This window comes from Oreochromis niloticus, linkage group LG17, assembly GCF_001858045.2.
Source record: "Oreochromis niloticus isolate F11D_XX linkage group LG17, O_niloticus_UMD_NMBU, whole genome shotgun sequence".
NCBI classification, from domain to species: Eukaryota; Metazoa; Chordata; class Actinopteri; order Cichliformes; family Cichlidae; genus Oreochromis; species Oreochromis niloticus.
Window position 1 is genome coordinate 5,234,503 of NC_031981.2, and position 27,155 is coordinate 5,261,657.

Sequence of the window (27,155 nt, forward strand, 5' to 3'; positions counted from 1 at the left end):
GACATTTATTCTGCACAGCACTCCTTACATTTTCTGACCAACTGGATTTGTGCTTTGGCTCAGTTGCGCAGCAGAGTGTTGTATTTATCCAGTGACTGTTCCAGACGATGATTTTGCGGTAACAACAGCTTAACGTATGTGTTTTTTATGTGTCTGCATTATCCAGTCTACGCCGAAAAGCTCTGTCCATTTATGACTCCCGTCTGTTTAAGTGGCACAGTGCTGGTTGTTTGGCAGTTCTGATTATGCTATGATGGCCTAATTAGTACGACTAAAAGCTGTAAACAGAATGTGGAGTACACTGAAAAAGTCACTTTGATCACCTTGAAGCAAAATGCCAGTGTGAACTTGTGCTTTTTCCTTTACACTCACACTAGTGCACACAGAGTTTTCGCTCTAAAAACCCTGAAATCTTCATCAGATTGAATTTTCGAATCCTTGCTCCAAATGTGTTTGTCTGCGTCTCGACCGTTTAAAGACTTGAGTGAGTTTGAGTGACAGCCAGTATCTGCAAATGTGAGTCAGTTCACCGATGGGGGCGTAATTAAGACTTTGACCTGTTTCGAGCTGCATAATCTGTCCTCTAAACAAGTGTTTTAGAGGTGTTCTTTCTTGTTTTCACATCATTTTATTGCCATTGTCTTTTTCTGTCTTTGTCTGGAATGTCTTCTTTGGTTGCTGCCACAGTGTAGGCTACCAGGCAAAAAACCACAGTGATAGGGTGAGGTGAGCAAAAAAAGACCGACATTACACCCTGTACCACTCACACAATGCCCCCACACATGTTCGTTTAGTTAGTTTGTCTTCCTTTTGTTCTACTGTCTCTTTGTTTTTCATTTTAGCTCATTCTCTTTTGTATTTTTCTGGATTTTTTTGTTTGTTTTTGTGTCTCCAGTCACACATCTGCCTTGGTCTGGCACTGCAGTGCTTGTTCATCTGCCATACACTCCATTTACCTTTTGATGATGCAATGCGGAGTGATGGCTCCACTTCTTAACCACTCCAACGTCACAGCACTCCTCCCTTTCTTCGTGTCACCGACTTTCATTAACACCTGCCTGTTAATCCAAATTGAAAAGTTCCAATTGTTACATTATTGATGCAGTGGGAGGGAAAAAAACACACTTAAGTTGTTTTGGACTGTTAGGAGACCCCCCCTTTCAATCAAAGAAGAAATTGATCTGGAATGTCTATAGTGTCTTCTTCTCCAAGCATTACTTTGCTTTTGGCTTTTCCATTTGCTCTGGAGTAGCACCTCTCCCATTTGCCGACTATAAAAGCTATCTAATTAAGGCCAGGATGGGCCATGACAGGAGCAAGGAGCTCGACCGGTCCTCTTCTAATGAGCAGAGGCTATGATTGACCAGTGGATCCATAATGTATTCTGCCTGCCAATATCCAAGTATAGATTTTCTCTAAAGAAATATGAGAACAAGAAAGCAACGTGGAGACAGAAAACGGCAGAGTTTTAAAATTCTGGGAGGTGAGGATTTGACAACTGTGAGTGAAAAGGAAGCAGAACTAGAATAGAGGCAAAGTGGTAGAAAATAACAGCAGCCTGAATGTCTTGGCAGGCTTAAGAGTAAGAAAGAGTGAGGACATGGAGAATGACAGAGAGGGATGAACAACAGAACAAGAAAACAAGATTTTCATAAAGGGAAAAATCACCGACTGAGAAAGTGCCCCCATGCTGTCAGGAAGCAGCCGAGCCGGGCAGTCCTTCCTTGTATCAACAGAGATGAATGGCCTGGTGTACCCCATCACCATTCTCTGCTTTGAAGCTGTACTTGTCATAGCAGGCACAAAATGGCAAGGAAGTGCTTTACACTTGCAAGGAATTCACGAAGAATTCAGCTATTAGCTCTGTACTGAGTATTCATTGTATGAATGCAGAACTTCTCATGTGTGGAGTTTGAGTCTGATTAGATATCCAGCCACAAACTGCAATTTATTTTTTTTAATTTTTTTTTTTTGAAGGTGCAATTCAGTCGCATTAGAAAAATATATGAAGCTACCATACATCATATATTTCTATTTTGGCTTGGTCTGCATGGCCTGGATGTAAAGTTTAACTGAGCCCTGTCAGCTAACCCTACAGCAGCTTTCAGTAAACAATAAAAAAATAGACTGTTTATAAAAACCTTTTGTTTTTTAAAACTGAAAGCCTGAAGTTTACATTCTTTTTAATGGCCACCACTGGGCCCATCCTCTAGTTCCAAAAATAGGGTTGATTATATAGAAGTCCATGAAATGTGAGCCTTATGCTTGTTTTTCATTGACACACTTTATTAATGGGTCTTAATGACTAGTTTCAATTCATGTTGAAAATGACATGGTATAACTGTGCAGTGTCCAAGCAGAAGACTGGTCCAACATGTAAAAGCTTAAAGCTGAAATCTTGGAGAAACCACTTGAGGGTAGCTTCAAAAGAAGTCAATTGCCATAAACTCAAAATGCTTCCGGTTTTAAAATAAGAAAGGTTTAGATCCTAGTGAATTTTACCTTTTTCAGTTGTAATGGGTGCAGCTACTTAGATTGACAAAGGATGAGGAAATTTAAGTACCTGCACTGGAGATCTTGACTGTGTTTGTGGTGTTGGAGCATTTTTAATGGAATTATCTGGCAAATAAAGAAGTTTGGATTTCAGTTTTGTTGAGTGAAATTCTTGTGTTTTATTGGCAATTAGCCACTTAGCACGAGGTAGAAAACAACAACATGGGGGGATAGTGACTGTCCATCTTTTATATACAGTTTATATACAGTGTACTCAGGGAGATCTAGTCCATGTTTGTGATCTCAACACAAGGATGTGATATAAATATTAATTTAATAGATTTCTTTCTTCCATCAGAACGACAGCCTACAAGGTTACGGTTCAGTGAAAGTGTAAACGTAACTAGTTAGAGAAGGTTTCCTATTTTCAGCTGCTGACTGCCACAGTTTTGCCTGTTGACAAAGTGACAGCTACTGGAAGCAGATTTTATCAGCCATCCCCCAGTAAAGTTAATTGCAGTTTTTTTCCAAATGACAAATTGACACTGTGCTTGGTTAATTTGCTCTTGGAGCTATCACCTCTTACAAAGCAATTTTAAAAAAGAAGCAGAATTTTTACAGTTTTTTTTTTCTAGTTTTGTTTTGCAGAAGAAAGTTTTTTCAGTTCTGAAATTAAAGTTGCCCTTTCACCATTTTGTACATTGTTGTCCTTGTAGAAGTAGGATAGTGCACTTTAGAGAGCGTTGGCCCTTGAGGAAATGGATGGTGGGGACAGACCGAAAATGTTCCAGGTTGAGCATATTTTAATATTTGAATACATTTTATTGCAACAGAAGCTGGGGCTCTTCTCCAAATGGCAATGTGAATTACTTAAGATAAAGGGTTAGAGAGAGAATGCACAGACATTTACACAGCACAGATGATCATAATCACTTAGAGAAGACCAATGAGAAGTAAATGGACAGGAGGAGGGGGAATATGCTTGTATACTAAAGGACCTGCTGAGGCTGTGGGAGACGGTGTGTACGAGTGTTTTTACCAGCTTTTTTGAAGAAATAAAGATTACTCAGATCCCTAGATACACACTTTATTCTGAGAAGCTACTTCAAGCTCGAAGCGTCAAGCAAATGGAGAGAAATGTGTGCTTTACTCCACAATATACTGTTTATGACTTTTTATGCAGAGCAGCTGGTGTCTGCCGGTGGGACATTACTGAATTATATACTGAATATTTAGTCTGATCGTTTTATGTCAGCCATATTTTCTTTGACATTTGGCATTGCTTTATGATGGGAATAAAGTTCCCATAAACACAAAAGGATAAAAAGGGAGAAAAGCGAGAGATTAACCTGCAACATGCCTTATTTCGCATTGTGTTTATGTGGTTTGCTGTAGTGCCAGCAAACTGCAGCTTTCACCAGGCGAAGAAAAGTACTGTTCCGCATTCAGCAGTTTAGCTCGACTTGGCTCAAGGTTGGGGTAGCACAGCAAATTATCCGCAAGCTAAATGCTTCTAATGAACAAGGGGGTTATTATTGAAAGTATATTATATACTGAGCTCTGCTGGATGTGTCCATATGTGGCTGGAAACCCTATACAGCCTCAGCCCTACCACTGTGGAGGGTGTGTGTGTGTGTGTGTGTGTGTGTGTGCACGCAGATAGACTGCCTAGGTGGAGCACTCAGGGACAAAGCTGGGAAGATGGAAACATACTGTCAGTCAGCTGTGATAAAATGCCTGCAGGCATGTAATGCCACACACAAACACAGGGCACAGACTGACGAGGTGAGCTGGCTTAAATGCAAACCCACACAGCACCGTACATATAAGAGGTTGTTTGACTGGAAGGAGTGAATCAAACAAGCAATTATGTCTGCAAATGAGCACATCTTCTTTCCAGAGTGATGTTGAGATGTTATGTTGTCTTTGAATTACAGGGCTGGGAGGTTATATGTTCTGGTAGTATTTACTCTTGCTTTTCCTAAGCGGTTCCTTTCTGGCCTTTTCAGCCTGATCTCGCATCTCATTCATGTGTTTGTCCTTGCGCTTCTCCACATCTTCCCTCATATCTCTTCTCTGATCTGTTATTTGTGGATGGAGCTTTAGCCGTGACACAGTGTACCCTGCCATGCTGTGCTGCACAGTGTTTATATAATTAATGGCTCAACATGTGCAGTCATAGGAGTAAAGTGCCAGTTTAGAGGATTTGTTCAGTTGTCACCAGTTTTGTCACTCGCTTGTGTGACCATGAGTCACTTTTATTTAGTGCTGCAGCAGTTCGTTTTGTCAGAATACGAATTTGCACAAATTAGATAATTATTAGTTTTCATTAGAGGACCAAATGCTGATGCTGGGTCGCTGCTTCTTTGGATGCAATATGAATATACTGTCACCAAATAGTTTATATTCCTGTTAAGAATCTAGTTGAATACAAGTTCACCTTTTTGCTTGTATTTCTTCTTCCTATTTAATTAGAAAGAAAATGTCCAAAATACACATTTACACATGCATCTTAAAAAGTTTTTGTTATTCATAAGTCTTAATCATATTCAAAAGGATAGACTATTTTATATTTTGTATTCATTACACGTGAAGAGAAATAGTCAAGTCTTTTTTTATTTTCATTTTGATAATTGTGGCTTATAAATGACAGAAATCCAGTATCTAATATGAATCAACAAAGGATTTACAGCCTGGGAATATCTTTCTTCTGAAGTGTGTGTTTATTTATACACTCGTTACTGTTTTTGAGGCTACTTTAGTGTCACAGAGGTAATCATTAGCATTGTGGAGGTTGCTTTGTTTTTGGTCAAGCGTTTCTCATCTTCTTCCTTACAGTACCTTACAAATACTCAGTGGGATTAAGGTTGGACGAACGTAGCTACCCAATCAACCACAACCGTGACATAGTTATCAAACCATTTGGTGGTAGTTTTGGCTGCCCACAGTGTCCTGGTGGAAAAGGAACTCAGAATCTCTATAAAGCTTTTCAGCAGCTGACCACCCAAACTAGCAAATGACATGGCACCCCGAGTCATCACAGACTGCAGAGACTTGAGACTGGACTTTCATTCTATTCAATTCAATTTCAATTCGATTATATTTATGTAGCGCCAAACAAGTTTCCTCAGGGTGCTTTATATTGTAAGTTAAAGACCCTGCTATAATAGAGAGAAAATGGAGAAAGCCCCCAAAATTTGATGACGCCCTTATGAGCAAGCGTTTTGGCGACAGTGGGAAGGAAAAACCTCCAGCAGAACCAGGCTGAGAGAGGGGCGGTCATCTACCGCAACCGGTTGGGAGTGAGGGGAGGACGAAAGGGCAAAAGACACGCTGTGCCTCTCCACTCTTCAGACTTTAGGACCTTGATTTGCAAAAGAAGAACAAACTTTTGTTTTATCTGAAAAGAGGACATTGGAGCACTGATCAGCAGTCCAATTTTTTTTCTCCACTGCACAAGTAAGGTGCCCTTGACACTGTGTCTGCTTCACAATTGACTTGACTGACACCAGCCTCAGTCTACTTCTTGTGAAGTTTTGTGAAAGTCTTGATCAAAGTTTCCTGACAACCTTCCTAAGGCTGCGGTCATTCCTGTGTTTTACACCTTTTTGCTTGCACAATTTTCCCTCCAGTCAACTTTCCATTAATATGGTTCCATACAGCACTCTGTGAGCAGCCAGCCTTTTCAGCAGTGACCTTCTGTGACTTACCCTCCTCCTGGAGGGCGTCATCTAGACAACTGTCAAGTCAGCAGTCTTCTCCGGGTATGTGGTTACATCTACTTTATTACCCTGGGCAATACACAGTATTTATATTGTTTGAATAGTAATTTACTCAAACTATATATTAAATATTTTAATAATTTGGGATTTTTTAAATTCAACATTGATTTTTGATGATCCTAAACTCGTAGTTGTCAAAATGGAAAAATGAAAGCTTGAAGTATTTCAGTTTATTATTGATGAATGTATGAAAAGCTCATCTTGTTGGAAAAAAGTTTCACTTTTTACTCTCGCTATATGTTTTTTGAGATGCACCAGTAGATTTTTGTGCTTTTGCATCTCTGAGAGAAATGCAACAACGGTGCATCAGCATCGAACGTGGGAAGCTGGCAGTTCATGTTTGACATCTTCAATCCTTTAAAGCAATGGGAGGCTCACATTAACCTGTTTGAAACTGGAACATGATTTGTTGTTTGGTTAACACACTGTTACTTAGGGCCTGGTGTTATTCAGTAATGGTATTGACACCAGCACAGCCTTTTCCTATTGATACTCATCTGTATACTTATTGATTTTCTTCCTTAATGGAATTGGATTTAAATTTATAACCAGAGCTTAGTGTGGCCTTCATTCACATGCCATATTGTCCAATTAGTTCGCCATCTTTTTCACTATTGTGCAGAGCTGTTCATACTTACGTTATGGATGGTTCTACTCCTGTCTTTAACCATCAGAAATTGTTCCTGTTTCTGTTTTTCCCACTCAGCTAGCAAAGCTTTGGGTTCTTTGTATTCGTACCTTTTGTAACTATAAACAACAGGAAGACTGTAATTGTGTACGATGTCTTGGCCGCTGAGCATAGTGATATCTCCTCTTCTCTCCTCTCCATCCTACCCCTTCTCTTCCCTCCCCTCGGTCTTTGTATCCATCCATCTGCCTGTTTGTCTGTCTATAGATTGAGCAATCTGTGGACTGGATCTTGGCCAGTAGGCGGTTAACTAATATCGGCGTCTTTCTCCCCGTGGTTTGGCCACTGTTGGCGGAGTCTTCTGTTCTAAGTCTCCCTCTGATTAACGTCTGTTATTAGCTCTAATGAGCTGCTTAGTGATTGCCTGGGTACAGCTGCTGACATCCAGGAGGAACACTGTCTTTTCTGCTGTGTTCCTTATCTACTTTTGCTTTCTCTAATTTCTTCTGCTTTAATCATTGGGTGAGATTATTGACTTGGTATAAGCATTATTTTCCTTCAGGCGGTTTAAGACTTTCTCGTCAGTTTTCCTTGAAGCTGTCTCTCTTTGTGGCTTTGTTGGCCTGAGCATCGCCCTGGAATTCACTGCTCTATTTGGTTTAGAGCACAATCACCATGTTTCTAGGGTTAAGTAATAGCATTTGGACTGGCAGAAATAGAATCAACCATTTGTTTTTGGTGCTCCATCTCTTTCTCTGTCTGTTTAAATGTCTCTCTTTCATTCTCAATCAAGCATGGTCTTGTCTAGCAGACAAGACCATGCTTGATTGTGGCAATAGCTGCCACTTTGCATTTATTTTCTACTTCTATACCCTTAAAGTGGTCATACAGAACTTTCATATAAGCCATAAACTGAAGTGCCCAGGTGGTTATTTGTGTGTGTCAATGAAGAAAGGGTCAGGGTTTTGGGTTGTTTTTTCTTTTTTTGGTTTTTTTGGGGTTTTTTTTAAGGAGGACTGGTAGGATTGTCACTGACCATCAACCTGTCCAGAGTTTACCTTTTCTCTTGCCCAGTATCAGACCTAGAGACCAGTCAGAAAACTTGGCAATGTGTGCTCACTAGGGGAATATTTGTATTCCCCAGCTTGTTGGTGAGTAGTTGCCGAAGGTTAGCTGCAAAAACCTCTAAAAACCTCTTTGTGATTGATTTGGTTGCTAGCAAGTTGCTGCAGTTGACAGTTGCCTGCTTGGAAGTTGCTGAATAGTCTGGGAACACTTTCCAATCACTCTCCAAGCCGGAGTAAAACTTTGAAGAGAGCGAAGCAAACAGGAAATGTTCTCCTTCAAAGCAAAAACAACATAACTTTAAGGACAAACCGTTTTCATTTGGTGTGACACTTTTCACAGTTTCACTACTGCCTGGAGAGTAGTGGGCAAGTGCTTGCAGACAAACTACAGACTAAAGCCCCTGTCAAGACCTAAAAAGATAAACAAGAATATATATTTAAAAAGTGAGTATTCACATGTCCAAAAGCCAAAGTTCTGTATGCGTAAATGTAAACGGCTTGGCTTTACAGATGTCTTCAGATAATTTAACTTTGGTTCTTGCTTATTGAGTTGGGGTGTATAAATAAATCTTTTGTGGAAGTATACCATTACCATGATGAGTAATTTCTCTTACAGTTTGTTTGTTGCTTTTTTTGTTTTTTCAGTATTTGTGTTTGAAGGACGACCTGGATCTTTTTTTTTCTTTGTTTTGTTTTGTGAACACTACGTGCACGACTAAAACAGAAATCATTACCACAGGATGGGTTTTTTATAGATTTTTTTTTCTGGTCTTTGTATAGTTATTTCCTAAAGGGATATTATTAAAAAAAATGGGATAATTGTTTCTGTTCCACAAAAAAGTCATCAGGTAGAGACGAGAAATATAAATATAATATGGATGAAATGAATGAAGAATATCCTGGAGTTACTCATCAAGCCGTATAATAGCCACATTTGATGTTTCTAAATGTTGTGAGAGTGACACGTCTTGACCTGCTGTTTGGAAATGATCAACGCAATCAGACAGGCCATCGTCGTTGTTCAACAGTAGGATATATAAAGCTGAAAATCAATAGCTGCGCTTTCATCTGCATCCGGCCTCATCTTACTTCCCCTTATAATCAGAGATTCTCTCATCGCTCCAGATAAAAAGCAATAGAGCTCCTAAATGATCCAGAGAAATAGTTCTGTCAAAAAATGATTTATCTTCTGTGAATAATCGCAGGGGTTATTGAATATTTTTAGATTAACTTAATTACTTGACTATAAAAAGCCATAAATTGAAGTTCTCCTAGCTGAGAATCTTTAGATCTTACCGAGTCTCTATTTCTCGTGTCAGCTGTGTGATAGGGGGACAAAGAAAAAAAAAAAAAATCTGTTTTATCATTCTGTCACCAGCAAAGACGCATTCTGCTTGACCTGATGCAATTGGAGGCAATTGAAACAGTCATCTTACCATCCTGCTGCTGCTGGTGGTGCGTGGTGTTTTCGATTGCATCATGACCATGTGTGGAGACGCATACAGGCAAAAATGCACACACAGTTGCATTTTAACATGCACACACTAACCCATGCACACATAAAGGATTTGAACATTTACTGTTAGGCATGTAAGTGTTTGGAAATGGCACCGTTTATTGGGGATATTTTTTTTTCTTTACTCATCAATACAGCAGATTTGAAATAAAAGAATCAAGATGTGATCACTGTGCAAACTTTTAGCTACAGCTCCATTTTCAGAGGTGCAAAAGTGATTGGACAGTTCACTGTCCAATCACAAGATCTGGAGTTGAATCCTAGTATGCTTTTGATATCTTCACTGCAAATCTCAATGTGAGGTCTGAAGACGTGTGAATACAAGTGAACGACACTGTGAATATTATACGAGACAGATTTTGTTTTAAAATCCAGTGTGGTAGCGTACAGAGGCAAAACCCCCCAAAAATGGTGTTAAGTTAAATCCTACCTGTGTGTATCAGCACAGATGTTTGTCTATGCAGCGCGGGGCTTTTACATATTTTGGAAGTTTTGGCTTTGTGTCTGCTGCTGTGTGTTTAATTGTGTCTGCTGCCCCTCAGAAAGTCTGCCTGTTTCTCTTCTGTTTTTTCCCCCCTAAACTAAGGCCACAGATTACACACACTAATGACTTAATGGACTGATCCTTCAATTACATGTCATGAAACTTTCCCAAATCACACATTAGGCAGGCACATTTACTATGCCTTGAGTGGATCAAGTAATGATCATGTGTTTGTAAAAGCAGGCAGCCTAAATTAAGCAGAAGTAGAGATTCTTTCTTTTCTCTGCACCTGTTGGATGCATTAAAGACTCTTTTATTACGTGAAAGTATGACTTATTATATGTAACCTGCTTAATAGATACAGGGCACTGGTTAAAAAAGAGTACATTATGTAAAAAATAGTAAAAACAAAGAAAATGTTAATATCAAATAGAAATGGTGTTGCGTCATTTAAAACGAAGCATAACAGCATAAAAAACACGAGTGTAAAGGCATTCATTTAGTTTTGCCTGGGTAAATGGCAAAGAGCAAAATTGTAATAAAAACTGTGATTAAAAAGTCTGCTATGCAAAGAAAAAAATAGAAATGTTTATGGTCTATGGGTTAAAGAGTAAAGGGACCATTAGGGTTGTTATTAGTGCGAGGTTCATAGCCAGCATCCCTGATGGTGTGAGAGTGCATTAGTGCACATTGTATTGGTGAATTCTACATCTGTGAAGACACCATTAAAGCTGAATGATATATTCTGCTTTTGGAACAACATATGCTGCCACCCAGATGAAGCAAGACAACGCCAAGCCACGCTCTGCACTTACTGCAACAGCATGCCTCAGAAGAAAAGTGTCTGTGTGCTAAACCGGCACCCATTAAAAACATTTGGCACATAACATTTGGCCCCAAACTGTTGAGCGTTTGAAATTCCTATATCAAACAAGAATGAAAAAACCTTTTGCTTTCAGAAGCACTCCTCAGTTGCCAAACGCTTACAGACTGTTGTTAAAGGCCAGGTGATGCAACACAGTGGTAATTATACTTTTGTCACATCTTTTGAAATGTGTTCAAATTCAAAATGTACATGCAATTTATAATAAATATAATAATTATAAATATAAAGTATAAATATAATAATTTATAATAATGCTTTAGTTGCATTATTCTCATCTCTAATTACTGCTCAGTGTGGCTCAGGGAAGGGCAGCATTTAATTTTTCTGATTGGTGGGACATAAATATGATTAACCAGTGTATGTTTTACTTTCCATAGTCTGAAATATCAACAATTGTAAATCCTAAAGGTTTACAATTTGATATTGTAGTCTGTTATCTTGTGCTTTTGCTGATCGATTTTAAGGGTATTTTACCGTTTTTTTGTTTTTTGCCCAGAAACTGCAGATGGAAATGACCTCATAGCTAAATCTAGTACAAGACATCATTTCCTTTTATGTTATTAATGTGTTTTGTGCACATATAAATAAATAAATAAACAAATAAACAAACAGGACAACTTTTTAAGGCCTTCTTTTTAAAACTATACTGCATGACGTACAAGAGATTGTAATATTGCACTTCAACGAGTCACGTAAGAAATTTAAAAAAAAAAAATGGTGAAAAATGAAAAAATGGTGATTTGTCTTGTGCATCTTAAAATTGCCTTTAATTAGGCTGTGTCTTCCTCGTAAATGAACTACCCCTTTAAAAACACACACACAAAGGGTTTAAAAAAATAAATATTTCCAAAAAAACTCACCCTTGTGAAATGATCGGGATATTTTTTCCTTTAATAGAAGCTGACTTTACAAACTGAATTGGACTTTTCATGTGCAGATTTGTTGATTACACCTCTAAGCAGCAACAATAGTGATTATCCAACCAGTAATTTTGGTAGTACTCACTAAAACAATGCAAATCTTAGTGATTTAAGAGACAAATTGATGTGTGTTGTTTGGCAAACCTTTCTTTGCTTTCTTAATAAAATTGCCTGCCATATAACAACGCTTGCAGAGTGTGTGGATTGTAAGCCCTACCAGGAACCATTGTGTCGCTTCAGCTATGATTTGTGCTATTGATTGCCTGTCCCCATTACTACCACCACCCCACCACCTACACCACCACCACCAACCGTATGCTATTATTGTGGAATTAGAACACTGTGGCGGAAAGCACAAACCTCACCCCAGCCAATGTTGCATCTCTCTGGCATTTCCATGGTTACATGACTGTGGAATATGTCGCCAGCTGCGCGCCTGTTGAATCACATATTCACACACACATCTGTGCTATAGAAATGCGCCACAGGGCTGGCAGAGTGCTGGTATTGGGCAGGGCTTGTAGGTTTGTAGCGTGTACAGAGACAGCAGTAGAAACAGTTAATGTGACGCTTGCTCAACGTTAAACACTTTAAGCTTTCTCATACAAGACACCATCTTACCTCCAGCAAAGTGGATCATTATGTGTGCGCACATAGGCAGATATGGTATTAATAGCTGTATTCCATTTGATGTCAAGGACTTAGATTATCTTGCCAAGAGCTTTGGGGGCTGCTGGTTGATATATGGACACAGGGCTTACAGTGCAGATAGTGGGAAGATGAGAACATTGTTAAGTGATTGTGTAGATTCATCTTATCATTGGTGAGGCTGAAGTTCAGCGCTTTCACAAAGCTTAGTAGTGTACTTTGAAGAAAAAATATTGTAACTTCTAAGAACCCAAAAAAATGAAGCCAGTGGATGACTTCTTATTGACTTCAGATAAGTTTCTATGCCTCATAAACCCCCTGAAAATCAGAGTTTGGTCATTTTTTTTTAATAATAATTTTTTTTAATTTATTCAATTAATCACTCCTCTATTTACCTAGCTCATACCACTTCGACCTGTTCACTCTTCCTTCACCTCCAGCTGTCTGTTTTCATATCTTCTCATCACACACTGCCATAATTTTATTATCTCCGGTGATTTTGTGCGTATGCGTGTCTGTATGTGTGTTTAGTCTCACTAAGGTGAGACTATCAGGTTTGCCGGGGTGACACTCTTCTTAATTATCTAGCAGTATGAATCGCACCTTTGTAAAATGTTCTCTTCTCATTAACAACATTGTTATCAGACTAATTGTGCCACAGAGAAGAAATCACAGGGTTTTTTTTGTTGTTGTTGCTAGAGCCAAAGTGACAGTTGGGGGGTGCGGTGTCAGAGACAGACAGGGACTTTGAAGGATCGTCAGTCTAACTTGAAGCGAAGGTGTGGCTCTTGGCTTTTCTTTCTTATTTTTTCTTTTTTTTACCTCGAAGCCTTTCGGCGGTGTCACTGGGGTGTCATTCTGAGGGTGAAAAGTGGATTGTGACATGTTTGGATTCAGCATCCAAATTGTAAGCCATTAGGTTCATTAGATTTAACCTCAAACCAGCGCTGTAAATGATAAATAATGACTGCAGCACTTTATGTGATATTGTAAGCTTTGGGTGTTGAAATCTTATTAAAACCAATTGGGTTTTATCTCTCTTTGGCCGAACAAAACTCAAGTTTGCTTGTAATTAATCTGAACCAGCAGAAGGTTGTCAAACGGGACTGTTTTTTATTGCCAATTGCTGTCTACATGGACACGCAGCCGCTTTCTCACTCGGCGCACACACTGTCTTTGTGATTACATCAGGCTAAACTGGCTCGTTTATCATCTTACATCACGTTACCTTGTGGCCCGTAGTTGTAGAGGGCAGATGGCAGCACCGGCGCGAGCGAGCACGTCGTGTGTGCTTGCGCGTGTGCACGCGTTTGTGTATGTAGGTGCCTGCACTCAGTCTCTGGAGGTGTAACCCAGCTCAGCATGCCAAGCTGTGCCAAGTGCTCACAGCTGGCAGCAACCAAGCAGTTGGTCTCTCTGGACAAGTTGCCCCCTGCGCCAGGACAAACAGGAAATGAGCCCTGAGGCCTGGCAGGAAACTGGCTGTTGGGCCAATAGGAAGAGTGGTGGAGAGTTGGGAGGGGGTGAAAGAGTGAGTCGGGCGACAGCTCGGAGAGGAAGGAAAGCAACAGAAGAGGTGTCAAACGTCTGTGCTACGAGAGGTTCAGAGAATTAGGGAGGAGGGAGAGTAGAGGAAAAAAGTAACTGATGCACGAGAGGTTAGGAGGCTGTGTGAGAGGATTTATGTGAGTGGGCATCACCCCAGCTTCGGGTTGATGGGTGTCATTCAGTTTAGAATACTAAATGAAACATGTCCGGCCATAACTGTGTCTTTATGCCCGAGTATCACATTCCTTTTAAACATTATGTCTCTGCCTCGCTGACAGCCAGGGCCCGACACATTATGTTTTTATGTGTTGACTGTCCATCCCAAACGGTCAACCCATAAAAGATAGTGCTTGTGTACATAACACCTTTTTAAGGAATTCCTTGAAATTTGACACAGCTGTTCACTGAGACTGAGTGATTGGGCTTTGATAGTCAGCTGTCAGCTAATGTGGCATTTCATAAAAGCCTCGAGGGGAATTGGTACAAAATGTGCTGCTGAAGCCAGGCTTTACCTGAGTGGCCCACACTGGATTATTAGTGATCATATTTCAGCATATTTGGGGGCCCATTTTGCATTTTTGATTAGTTTCTCTTTCGTCTAAGAGAGTATACAAAGGTTTGGTTATTCCTTGCAAGTTAGCGCCAACACTTCCAGCCTTGTGCCTTCTCTACCAGCTGACTGACAAACCACGTTCCGGCTGTGGCAGACTTTCCCAAAGAAGGATTAAACAGCATTTTCTTGGGTCGCAGCTAGCAATGGTAGGCCTTCTACCATATGAATATTCAAAATCTGTAGGTAGAGATGAGACTTTTTAGCACCTGAAGCTGTCTGGTTTCCATTTGTAGTCTGATTTTAGTCCTTCTGACAGGTGCACAAGTAGTTGCTTACCTGCAGGTGAGCGATCCCTGTGAAGAAGATAACCAGGGGAAATCCTGGCCCAATTATCTACTGGCTACACCTCAGGCCTTCCCCCAGAAGCTCTGCTGTTATTACTGACATCGACATTAGTCAATGTGTTTTGAGACTGAAGTTACTCTGACCTCACAAAACACTTTTTTGCCATAACTGATTCTCTTTAAGATACAGTTTCACATAAATTTCTTAATATTATAAAACCATTGGGTGGTTACTTTGTACATCAAGGTAGTAATTCAGCTTTATGGATTAATAACTCCCCGTCGTGGCTTGTGTTATCCCCTCACAAAATGGTCTCCAGTTGTAGAGCAATTACTGCTCTGTAATCACTTTTATTGTCGTGTAAGTTTGTTTTGTGCGTGTGCAGTTTTGTGTGCCGGCTCCTTGGCCGGGCCGCCAAGTCTGCAGTCTGTGTGCGCTGTGCTGCTCTGCCAGTCTGAGCACAAAATGCCAGTTTTCTCTGTGTACACTGTGATAGGTTCGTAGCGTAAACCTATTCGCTGGAACGTTCAGGACAATTTGCTACACAGCAAGAACAAGACACAAGTAGGCAACGTTCTTTGTGTTACTCATGCATGAGGAGGCCTGCCTGGAGCCAAGTGTCGTTCCACCCACTTGACCTCCGTCAGACTCTCAGCCAGGTTCCCCATAGCACTCCTTTTATTGAGGTTACTTGAATATGCATAGGGTCATTAACATATGATGTATACATACACACAAAGGGTACCTTGCCTGTGGTTTTGTAAGTGCGTGTGTGTGTGTGTGTGTGTGTGTGTGTGTGAGAACTGCTGACCAAAAGGGTCACACAGCAGGAACAACATCCTAGGTCATAAAGAGGGTAACCTCCCCACACCCAATCTATGGTTCACCTAGATAACACAGTGAAGCCATACAAAGGGCAGGAAGTTTTACCACATCAAACAGACCTTCACAAGGATGTTGCCTGTGATAAAACACTACAGCCCCCCACTCAGAACCTCGAGAATCTGGGGAGGGGAGAACAAAAGAATTCCTTTCAACACACAGTTAAAGTACAAATGGTAAGAATAAAAATGACAAACATTTAACAATTCACTCTAACACACTGCCACTGTGTTTCATCGAGTTGGCTGTATCAAACTAGTTCTAATCTCCCACCAAGGTGAATGTCAGACCTGCTCTTTTACCAGCTGACACTCTGCCTCTGAAGAACTTGAGAATACTATTTGGCAAAAGATTATTGTGCAGGCAGGACTCACACAGGACTAAAGCAGCCAGAACCCTCAGTCACTGATGTGAAGTTCACTGAAGCTTGAACTTCCAGAAATTCCCCTGGCTCTTATTTGTGAAGCATTTCTTCAGAGACACGGATCATGTCCCAGACATGTATTGTCAGCTGGTCCTTGGTGTGAAGGAAAAGCTCCCGAAGTAATCACCAAGAGAGTTTCTTGAAGGAATTTCCACTGAGGCATGGATCCTATGAAAGTAATTAGCAAAATCTTCTTTTGATGACAGGTCAACTGTTACAGTCTGTTAACTGTTAAAGGTGGCCTAATGGTCCCCCTCTTCATTTTTTCCCCCATCTGTGTTGTATTTCCAGTGTTAGCAAAACACACGGCTGCTACTGTGAAGGCAGATCAAGTGAGGCAGCTACAGATTTTTAAATAATCTGACATTTAGCTCACAGCTTTGATTCTTTTATCTTTTCAACGCTGAACAAAAAGAGCTGTCTGGACTACCTGACCATAAAACTGATTAAATGACCTGAGGTTTGGCTGCTGTTAAGCATTCATCCATGTGGGGCAGTGTAGCCCTGTGATAGAGCCACACTGAGTCCTCAGTGTACTCCCGCTGCACTGCTCCTCTTTCCTCTTTGCCTGCACTTTTCTATGTTCTTGCTATTCTGATGAACTACGCCCAGTTCCAGTACAACCACCGCACTACCTGAAGCTGTCCCTCGTAGAGTCGAGGTCTACTTTTGGATCTGTGACTGAACAAAAAGACCTTAGCCACGACAAAGACTGATTTGAGGCTTTGGGATACTCAGGGTCTCTCAGAATACTAAAGCAGTGGCACTTTCATCAGCTTGTTATAATCAGCAGCGGCACCATGCAAGTACCTGTGAGCCTGTTCAAAATTAATCTTTTCAGCTACAGGTTTAATATCGTCGCTGCTCAGAACTGCTGCAGCCCAAGGAGATGCCTGTGCTGTAACATCGTCAGCCATTTTTACACAAAGATTGCACATTTTCACTGTTCTGAGATCACTCACCGTGCTGTCCCAGCTGCACAAAACCAGCATAATGCTTTTCCCAGTTGTGTAGTTTTTACATAACAGGCCTGCACTGAGAATTCTGAGGGTCATAACAAATGTGACACATAATGTTTGATGTTGGAAATATGAGGGGATATATCACCTTAGTCTTATCGCTGGGTGTTTGTCTCGTCTGTTTGCCTTTGTCTCGGTTGCTTTGTTACCTAATTTAAGAGTCTATCTTCTTCAGAATTCAGTTTCTTGAATAATTAACCTGGAAAGTGCCGTTCAAAGCAGCAGTTGTAGTTGTGTCGTGTTGTGCGTCATCTGGTTACAGATGTGTGTCTTTGACAAAAAAACAGTGGTTACTAAATGACTGGCAAACTTTTTTTAATTGTTGGTGTTCCATCTGTTGCTGCTGAAAAGCAGTGCCAATGCATGAATAATTTCCGTTGATAAAATTAAACTAGTCTACAAACAGCGCTCCCTGATGATCTACCAGCATATATTATCCTCACCTCTGTGGCTCCCCTTCATCAGGTTTGGTTCATTTGGGTTGGCTGCTTTTCTTTCCATGGAATTTAAAACCAAATATCACAAAAAAGGTGAAGTTTCTGATGTATTTGTTTAAATTACTTACTGTAGGATTAGTGGCACTTAGCCATATTACCCAGCAGTAAGTAACATCTGCCTGTGCAGTGTTCCCTCTTTACAGAGTTTGTGTTAAAGTTATTGTTTCTTGCATCGCTGTAGACGAGGTATGAAATGTAAAATTGTGTACTTTTGCTCTGTTATAACAGCTGCTCAAACACTGTGTTTAGATCCGGTTGATTGTAGTTGACTTCTGCCGTGGCCTCAATTTAAGCTGAGGAAAAATGTTGAGTTCTCATCCCATCAGCTGTCTCTGAGTGGTAACATTTCCTCAGTGGGTGACCTCTTCCTCTCTCGATATGTTTACACTTCTCATTGCTGATTTACTTTCTGTCTTTCTTTCTTTTTTTTCTGATCCCCTGCTGAAAATTGGATTTTATGAGATTATATCTCTGTATGTTTGCACAAATAATGACTGCTATGTCTGCCCTCTGGCTGTAGTACGTCTCCTCTCTCTTTTCTTTCTTTCTTTCTTTTTTTTTTTGCATTATAAGTATTGGGGTAAAATAAACTGTACTGTCGTCTAATCAGAAAAAAAAGCCTCTGACCACTTTCATATCTGGTATTAAAGATCTGGTAGCCGTGTGAACAAAATTAGATTTCTGTGCTACTGGACACGTTGACATGTCCTGATGTAATGGGATGAAAGACCTCACTGAAATGAAGGAAGCATAGCCTCTCGCTCTACATTCTGTCCATCCTTACCTGACTTTAAGCAGACAAGACAAATGAGACAGCACACACACACACACACGAGCATGCAGCCTAGTTGTTAGCAGCTTTGTAGCCCTGGCCCAAAGCCAGCTCCCTGTCCGTCTGTCTGTCTGTCTGTCAGACGGAGCATGCTCATTACAACCTTGACAACATTCCACTGAGGTTGCCAAGGATACCAGGCAGAGCTGGCAGGACCTGCGTGTATGTGTATTTGAGTGTTTAATAGGAGCTCACACAAATACATAGACCAGTGTTTTGGTTATATGACCACACACACACACTCTCTCTCTCTTTGCCTTTGCTCTTTTTCTCTCTCTCTCTCCCTCTCTCTCTGTCTCCCTCTCTCGCTCATTCCTTTCTCTCTGTAGATCATTGTTAATCAGTCTCGTCCCATCTCCTCTCCACTGGCTGTCAGTGGCTTGTCAGAAGCCCGTCAGAGCCCCTGCAGTCCGTCACACACTACTGCCGTTAATGACATCTGATGACACCCATCGTTGAAGTCACCCACTGGAGATGACTGGGGACTAGGCGTGCTCGCAGCTTAGGAATTGTTTCTTTTGTTCAGCCCTGCAGTGTGTTTAAAAATATATCCCCAAACATAATTCTGCTTTACTTATGTGCAGACTGTTTGTCTTTCAGCTCGACTGACCTCCTTCACCTTGCTTTTCACAGCTGCCTTTGAACTCATTGCAGTAGGAGTTTACATCAAAGGTCATGTGAAAACCCTGAATTCATCAACAAATACTGAACTGTTTAAAAGTGATACATTTAGGATAGACGTACAGCTAAGAGAAAAGATTGCATTTGAAAGGGGAAGACCTTTCAAAGTTACTGGCATGAATTTGACTAGTAAAACTTCAGTTGCATAATTTTGGGGTATTTTTTCTGGAAAAAATATGTTAAATACATTCATGCTGTCTGCAACATGAAAAGCACAAATTGTCCTTTGTGCACAAACTCTGTAATATTTTCGAAATGTTCAAAGAAGCCACGGGAAAGGTTGAACCGCTGTTCAAAGATGATAATCATTAGGCTGCTCTAATAGGCCTCTTTTTAGTGTCTTCCTACATCCTTCCACACCGTCTTCACTGCTTCATCCCCCTTTTATACCTTTGCTCCAATTTGTCAGCGTCTTCGTTCATTTCCTTACATCTTTCGTAACCCACCCACTTACCTCTTCCCTTCTCCTACTCTCCCCATTGAATTAGTCCTCCCCATGCACCTATGGCTGTATTGTTCCCCTGTCAGGGTTTATGTTGACAGGCTTATGGCAGAGCCCCTGCTGTGCTGGGAACCTGGCATTGCTCGCCATATCTCTCCTCTGAATTCTCCCGTTTTCTTCTGTTGTCTTTTTTTAAACTTCCCTTCTTTTTCTTTGGCCCGTCTCACTGTCTTTTTATCTGTCAGTCTCTTTCCCATAAGCAGCAAATTCTTTACGCTCTGTCGTCGTTCTCATTTTGTCTTCTCCAGAGGAGGAAGTGGAAAACTTTGACGTGTCCAGTCTCCAGGAAGAGGCTCTGAGGAATATTGAGGCTGACAGCTTCTGGTGCATGAGCAAACTGCTGGACGGGATCCAGGTAAGCTTGTGTGTTCAGACTGTGCAGGTTGCCTCACAACATTTTCAATGATAGGTTTTAAAGCCACTACATGAACGTCCAGTAACAGATGCTTTACCATATTACTGATCCTCTTTAGTCATCACTCTAAGTTGAGATGGAGGAACTGAAAGGGTGTTCACATATTAATCGCTTGACAAGACATCAGCCTGATATCTGTCAGCTGGCTAGCTTTTGCTAGCTAGCTACCTGTGGTTTAACCTGTTGTTTAACATGTAAGACCACTCGTCTTCCACAGTTTCATATCTTGTAATCAGAAATTTGTCAACGCACAAAAAGAGCTCAAATTGTGGTGAAAAGTCTTTTTTTTTTTTTTACCAACAGCTACATTGATAAGTGATAAATTGATAGTTAATTTGTATACTTAGTGTTAATGAATCAAAACAATGAAATTATCTTTAATAATGTTCACTAATCAAAAGTAATGTCAAAACATATGTTTATTTTCATCATAACTTTGTTTAATGAAAGGTAATTCATTCTTGATTGCATGTACTTATGAGTTATGGCTGAAAGCAACATTAATATCAAGTAGAACTTAAACAGTAAGTGATGGAGGACATGTGATTTACAGCACCTCAACTTCCACCTGCCCACATATGTTCTTTAGTGGTTGTATAAATAACTTTATAACTTATAAAAGCTGTTTGTAGATGTACTACACTGTGTTTTGTAAGTTGTATTAAAACTTCACAAAAACCATCCAGATAATGTTCAAAGAAGTATTAAAAGCTCATTCTTAACCAATTAGTAAACATTATAAATAAAAATGTTAGTTAAGATGAACAATATTAAAATAAGCCAGTAGTTCATTACAGTTAACTACTGTTTTTACCATTTTTATTTTTTTAATGATATAAAGTTTTGTTGCCTCATTTCTTATTAATATGACTTCTGGACTGATTATATTACTTCTTCTGGTCACTCCCAGATGGTCCTGCTGAGAGTTGAACTGAAAACCCAGCTCTCATGAAGGAGTGGCTAGACATGGCATCAGTAAAATATAACACTAATTATGCATTGGTTCAACACTTGATTAACAAGTCCAAAACAGCCTTCAAAGACAATGACAACGCTTGGCTCCTTTTTAATCTCCATACAGCTTGGTAGATGTGAATCTTTGGTTTTGGAGGGTTGCACATAATAGACGACTCAGCCAGTAGCTACCTGACATTAGAGCAATGTGGATGGAGCGGGGATTTGCAACACTATCTGACCATCCAACACGCAGTTTGGACAGACCATAAATCCCACCTAACGGCACCTTTCCTCTGTTTTCCTTGGTTATAGACCATTAATTTGAAAAATAATTGCATCTTTCCACTACATAGGGCAAGTTTTACACCATAACTCTTTCTTCAGCATGATTTTCTTCCGCTTTGTGTGCGTGCATAAAATAACAGCTGAGATAATCAGCTGTACAGACAGTGTGGAATGTTATAGCGTTTTGGTGGGCTGGTATTCCTCTCCGTTGCAAAGCTGGCAGGACTTCTTGTGTAAGCATTACATACAGCCTTTCTGTGTGGGTTTCAGAAATGTGATTGTCTTGCATATTCTAAAGCGTGCCCGAGTGTCTGGAGGCCAGATAATTGCATACAGTCCACATCACCAAACTTCATTTTGTTTCATCATTTCTTCCCAAACCGTCTTGCCCACGAGCTCTGTTAATCGACCCCGCTCTCAGCGGTCATGGTTGAGCCATCTGTCAATTCTAAATGTGCTTGCCTGGGCTGGCGGTACATTTGCCCTCAATAGCAACATTGTTGCTTAGCATCCCAAATTCTGCATCCATTTTGAAATATATATTTGTTTTATTATTTCTTGCTGTGTTGTAAGATTAAATTCTTTGAAAAGTCATTCGTGCTATCAAAAAAAGTAGCCAGCCCACTTCCCTTCATCTTAAAGCAGCTGCATTTTAGCTCCTTTTGAGATGCTAATGATACCAAAGTCAGATGTTACTGTTAGCCGTGGCAGCTGTAATTGTTGCTTACTGGCAAAGTAAAAGAAACATCTGCCAAGTCTTAGCAGTGGGAATGATGACTGTACTATAAAGTAACACTTAGGAGAATTGCCACTGCAGTAAGTGTTAAAGTATATTTACCGGGCAATATGCTTTTTGTTGTATGTGTTTTAAGGGTAAAGGAAAACACCCTGAATCTTGTTAATAAAGTTTCACCAAAGTGAAATCAATATTAGGCTTATTTCCAGTACCCTATTTTTAATCTTGTATATTCTTGCCCTATTTATTTGCCTTATTTATGCAGTGTTTCAGCTCTTCCTGTGGCTCATTTCCTTTTAAGGCCATTCTCCCTTCTTGTGATTGGCTACCCCTCTGAGCTGTGTGTTGGCGATGACCATATTGTGTTTTCCACTCTCGAGAATAGAAAAAAGTGCCTGAAACTGAGCATTTAGAGCAGTCTGAAGCCTGAGCTTGATTGGATTACCTTTACAGATGCTGCCCCCAACATTGGCCATTATAGACATGTTTAATATGATATAAGCACCCAGCATTGGAACAGTACACATATGTAGCAAAAAATAGGGGAAAGCAAAATAAGAATAAAAATAAATAAACATTCCAACCCCATGATGTGTTTAATATCCAAACAGCTGTTTAAGAGACACTTCAGTATCTATCCTCTCATCAGAAGCCACTATATTTTTCATAGGTAGTGCATAAGCCTGCTAATCTGCTCTGTTTTGACCTGTAAAACAAAGCACACACACACTCACACATTTTCTTTAGTTTGTTGCTGTACCGGTGGTTTTAACACCAGTGTTTAATCTGTGTCACCACCTGAGATTGGGATGGGGATGGGGATGTAGTTTTACTATCCACAGTCTCCTGGTGGTTTTAATATTTAATTGGAGTATCAGAGTAAGGCGTCCCGCTCTATGGGCTGCTTAGCCCTGTTAGTCGTCTCCTCTGGCATCTCTGTGTAGCTACAGTGGCAACATGCACCTTCACACTTCTCATTCTTATAAACAAACTATGCTTAGTATCACTAACAAGGACAATAGGTTAACTGGATACATCCAGATTAACTGCAGCACGTCATTTTTAAACTATTGTTCATGCCACCTAATATCACACTTGTACACAGAAAGATGTGTGCTGCCAAGACGGCTGAAAAAGGTGCACTTACAGTGAGCCTCTGTGCGGCATTTGACTCATTACCTGATGTTTGAACATCAAAGTCAGAAAAAGCACAACCTCTAAATTTATTTGAAACAGTTTTCTATTTAAATACAGTTATAGAGATAGTCGTCCCCCCCCCATTTAGGACTACTTTATGGACACGGCCTCTTTTGCACATCTCGTTTTGTATTTTTTGTGTAGTCATTTATTATTATCACTGCAGCTTATGAATCACACATCACTGTCTTTTGTGATGCCGAATTTGTTTGTGATCTATCACAAATAACAAGAAAACGCATAGATTTCTGTCAAATGAGGCAACACAGACTCATTGCCTTTAGGCATGCCGATCATGCTTACTGCTGTGCTCCGTCACCCTCCAGAGGCTCATTGTGAGGCAGAAAAAGAAAAGGCTGCAATATCTTAACAGATGTTTATCCATGCTGTTTAATAGATACATCTGTGCATTGAAAATAGTGTTAATCAAATACCAAAGGTAATTCGTATTAAGGAGCATATTTAAATACAAAGTCCATAAATAACTATCAGTTGGTAGGCTATTCATTCAGGAAATTAATAGACGCTGGGCCTTGTTGCCCCTGAGAGAGAAAGACAGAGAGCTGCAGAGCAGAGGAAGTAAGAGAGAAGAATAGAGTGTGTGTCTTTGTGTATGTTTTTGTATGTGTATGGCTGTCCCCACGCTTGTGTTTGTTTGTGACCTTGGCTCCAAACTAATTATGTGCAATGCACCAGGGAAGCCCATGCTTCCCCCCTAATGCTTTCTAAACAATCTGACGGAGGCTGAGTGCCTCCACGCCATAATTAGTTGGTGATCCTTGCTCTGACCTCGTCTCAGACCCTCTCACATCCACTATACACTATTACACTTAACTGCGGCCATGAAGGTGGGGGTCCAGGGTTGGCGGGACGCAGAGTTTGTCTGTGCAATTACATTTGCGAGCTGCCTTCTAAGCACCTTATATATCCAGTGTTTTGTGTGGAGCCTGTGCCACACTGGTGTCAACTTGTTTTGAACCAACTGGTGGAAAGTGTTTAAAGTTTAATTGCATAACAATGCAGAATAAACTTTTAAATGGGGATGTTTGAAAACCACTAAATGGTTGGGAAATCTCATGGAGAGAAATGTGTCTTCTTCCATCCATCCATGAACCACAGCTGGTGTGCTTTTCTTGCTATTTTATGTAATTACCTGGTGTACAGTGGAAATACTTTTCAAAGTGTCCTTTTTTAAAACTGTAAATTGGCCATTAGTTCTGGTTTTAGTACTTCACCACCACGCTTCTCTCTCACCTAAAAGTGAACAGAGTATTTTTGGCTGTCAATTCACTTAAGCGGCTTCTCTAATGAGCTGCAGTTTTAATTGGCAGCAGTGCAGCCCCCGCCTCTAAAGAGCATGCTGGGATGAAAGATAGGTTAGAGAGATCCAGGCTATTCTAATTTTCATGTTTTACAAAATCAGATGGACAATTTATTTTGTGAGGAAACATGACCGCTCTTGTTAGTCTTCACAGTTCTCGATCATAAAAATGTCGACAGATGCCTTCTTTAACCACTTGGGATTTTAAAAGGAACATTGCTCATGTTAAGACCATGTGCTCTTGATGTGTGCACTACCACACACACACTGCTTTACTGGACAGTGAATGGCAGTTTGATGGTTAAAGGATTGAGGATTGATATTTATCAGTCTTGGCGTGACCTATTAAGTGCTGTTAAGTGGATGCGCACTTGTGTACTTGTGTGCATTTACAACTGCCTCAACGATATAACGGCACACAGTCCGACGCGCTTCTCCAGTCCCTCTTTTATTGTCTCCTATGGTTTTGATATGCTGGCCCACTCTTTAATGTAAGGAAAGGAACTAATACCATCGCACAGATAAGGGCTGATGGTTCACAAAAGCAAGCATCAATTTGACAGACATCATGTAAAAGCCTGCTATGTTTTCCAGCTTAAACTACGGGCCAACTGATATCGGATTTTTTAGACCAATACCGATATCTGATTTAAAAATCCTGTTACTTTTACTTACTAAGATAATGCGTCAGTCCAATTAAAAAAATATATATTTAGTTTTATGTTCACAACAAGTCCTTTTTTCCTCATTTGCTCTTTTCCTGACTCTACTTGGATCAGCTGGTTGTATTTCTGGTCTTCTGCCAGTAGGGAAGTTGCCATCTGGTGGACAGATTATGCAACATCAACATCACTCATACCATAGTTGATAGGTGTTTCTACTTTTCATTTACCAGCTGTTATAAATACCATACCAATATGGCAAATAGCTCATATCGGCTGATATATCTGCCCCACTAATATATGAGTTAAGTTATAACCTCCCTGTATGTTACATTTTGAGCTCTCATGTTTTAAACCTTTTATGCTACTTTACTAAAATCTGTTTCTCACGAAGTGTTTCTCAGAAGCACTTTGTAATATTAGAAAAGTGCTATATATATAAATAAATGATTTGCTCTTTTAAAATAAAGTTAAGTCAAGGTTTTAGTTTATTTCAGTTTGTGCTGCTTGTGTCTTCAATTTAGGCTTTGCTGTGTTGTCAGCTTCTATGATGGTCTTTAATTTTACTTAAGATACACTGAAAAGCTTAATAAAGGCAGGAGTTAAAGAGGGATCATCTCTTTAGCAGGAACGGGAAATACAAGTGGACGGCGCTCATGCTCATTTAGCTGTTGTGTTGTTTATACTTTATTCTCTTTTTATATTCCAACCTTGATCATAAAGTGATATTTTTTCATGTATACTCCATATATTCTGGTATTAAATATATAGGCTCAAGTATCTAATAGTTTTTTGACATTATCCTTCACATCTTTCTTTGAGTTCATCTCCACTGAAAAGCAATTAGGAAAAGACATAGATAGCATTTTTCTGACATAATGAACGAAATATGACACAATTAACTGAGTTACTTACCTAGAAGAAATTGTTCAAATGGGCCTAAATTTGTTACTTTTTGATTTTCCAGTCATATGAGTCAAGTGTTTTTAAGCCTGCCTGGATCTCTAAGTTGATACATGAACCATCACAATTCTGTAAGAATTACAATCAATGTATGTATTCCTTGAAAAAAATAGGTTCTACAAATAGCTACATTTCACTAGTTGACACACAACTCTGTTAGACTGCCCCGCCTGTTGCCCCACTCTCTCTAGCAGCCAATTAGTCTTACACTGTTCTAAATTGGACAGTGCCTCTGGCTAACTTTACTAATTTAACTTGTTAAAATGGTTCCATATCTCCTGTTTCCATGAATCTAAATGAAACCGTCATCTCGGCTAATATTGCATTGTTGATTTAAACATGTCTTCTTAATCCTGGGCCATAATATATTATTAATGTTGCAATAAAAACGGTCAGTCAAAGCCTGAGTAATTTAATATTTGTCATTTTACGGCACGGACAGCTCCCACCTGCATCTCTTGCTGTCTAGCAGCTACAGTATGTGGCTTCCCTGCACAGCCGGGGAGCCTGTGTCTTACCTGCCGTGCCCAGCGAGGGAAATGAAGTCAAAAAGTTTAAAAAGTCCATTATTCCGCCAGCACACCCCCGAGGGCTCTCAGTTTTAAAGCCAGCAGATGAAAACCTGCCTTTTATGCTAATTCTGCAGATATGCCTTTTGCAGCACAGGCTCTTAAATGTATTTTCCCAGCACAGGACCTAACTTTGAGATATTTAATTTCGCCTTGGGATGTGAACTTGTTAATACTTCAGCGGTTGTCTTGACAAATGGAGGTCCTGCATGAAAATGTCTCTGACCCCTTTTAGGTTAAAGTGCCATGCTTGGACATGCTACTTTGTGCTATGATGCAGACTTTGGAAATGCAGATTCCCCCCCCCCGCCATCAAGCACAGCATTGGTGCTTTAAATTTAAC

The 27,155-nt window shown here is 40.1% G+C and overlaps 1 protein-coding gene across 2 annotated transcripts in view; it reads left to right on the top strand.

The window, feature by feature from the left end:
• tbc1d22a (TBC1 domain family, member 22a) overlaps positions 1-27,155 on the top strand; it is a 156,802-nt gene that overhangs the window by 71,577 nt on the left and 58,070 nt on the right. For both annotated transcript variants that reach the window (XM_005451751.3, XM_005451749.4), the window contains exon 10: positions 19,956-20,062. In XM_005451751.3, the coding sequence (XP_005451808.1) occupies positions 19,956-20,062 (107 nt within the window). The remainder of the gene's footprint in view (positions 1-19,955; positions 20,063-27,155) is intronic.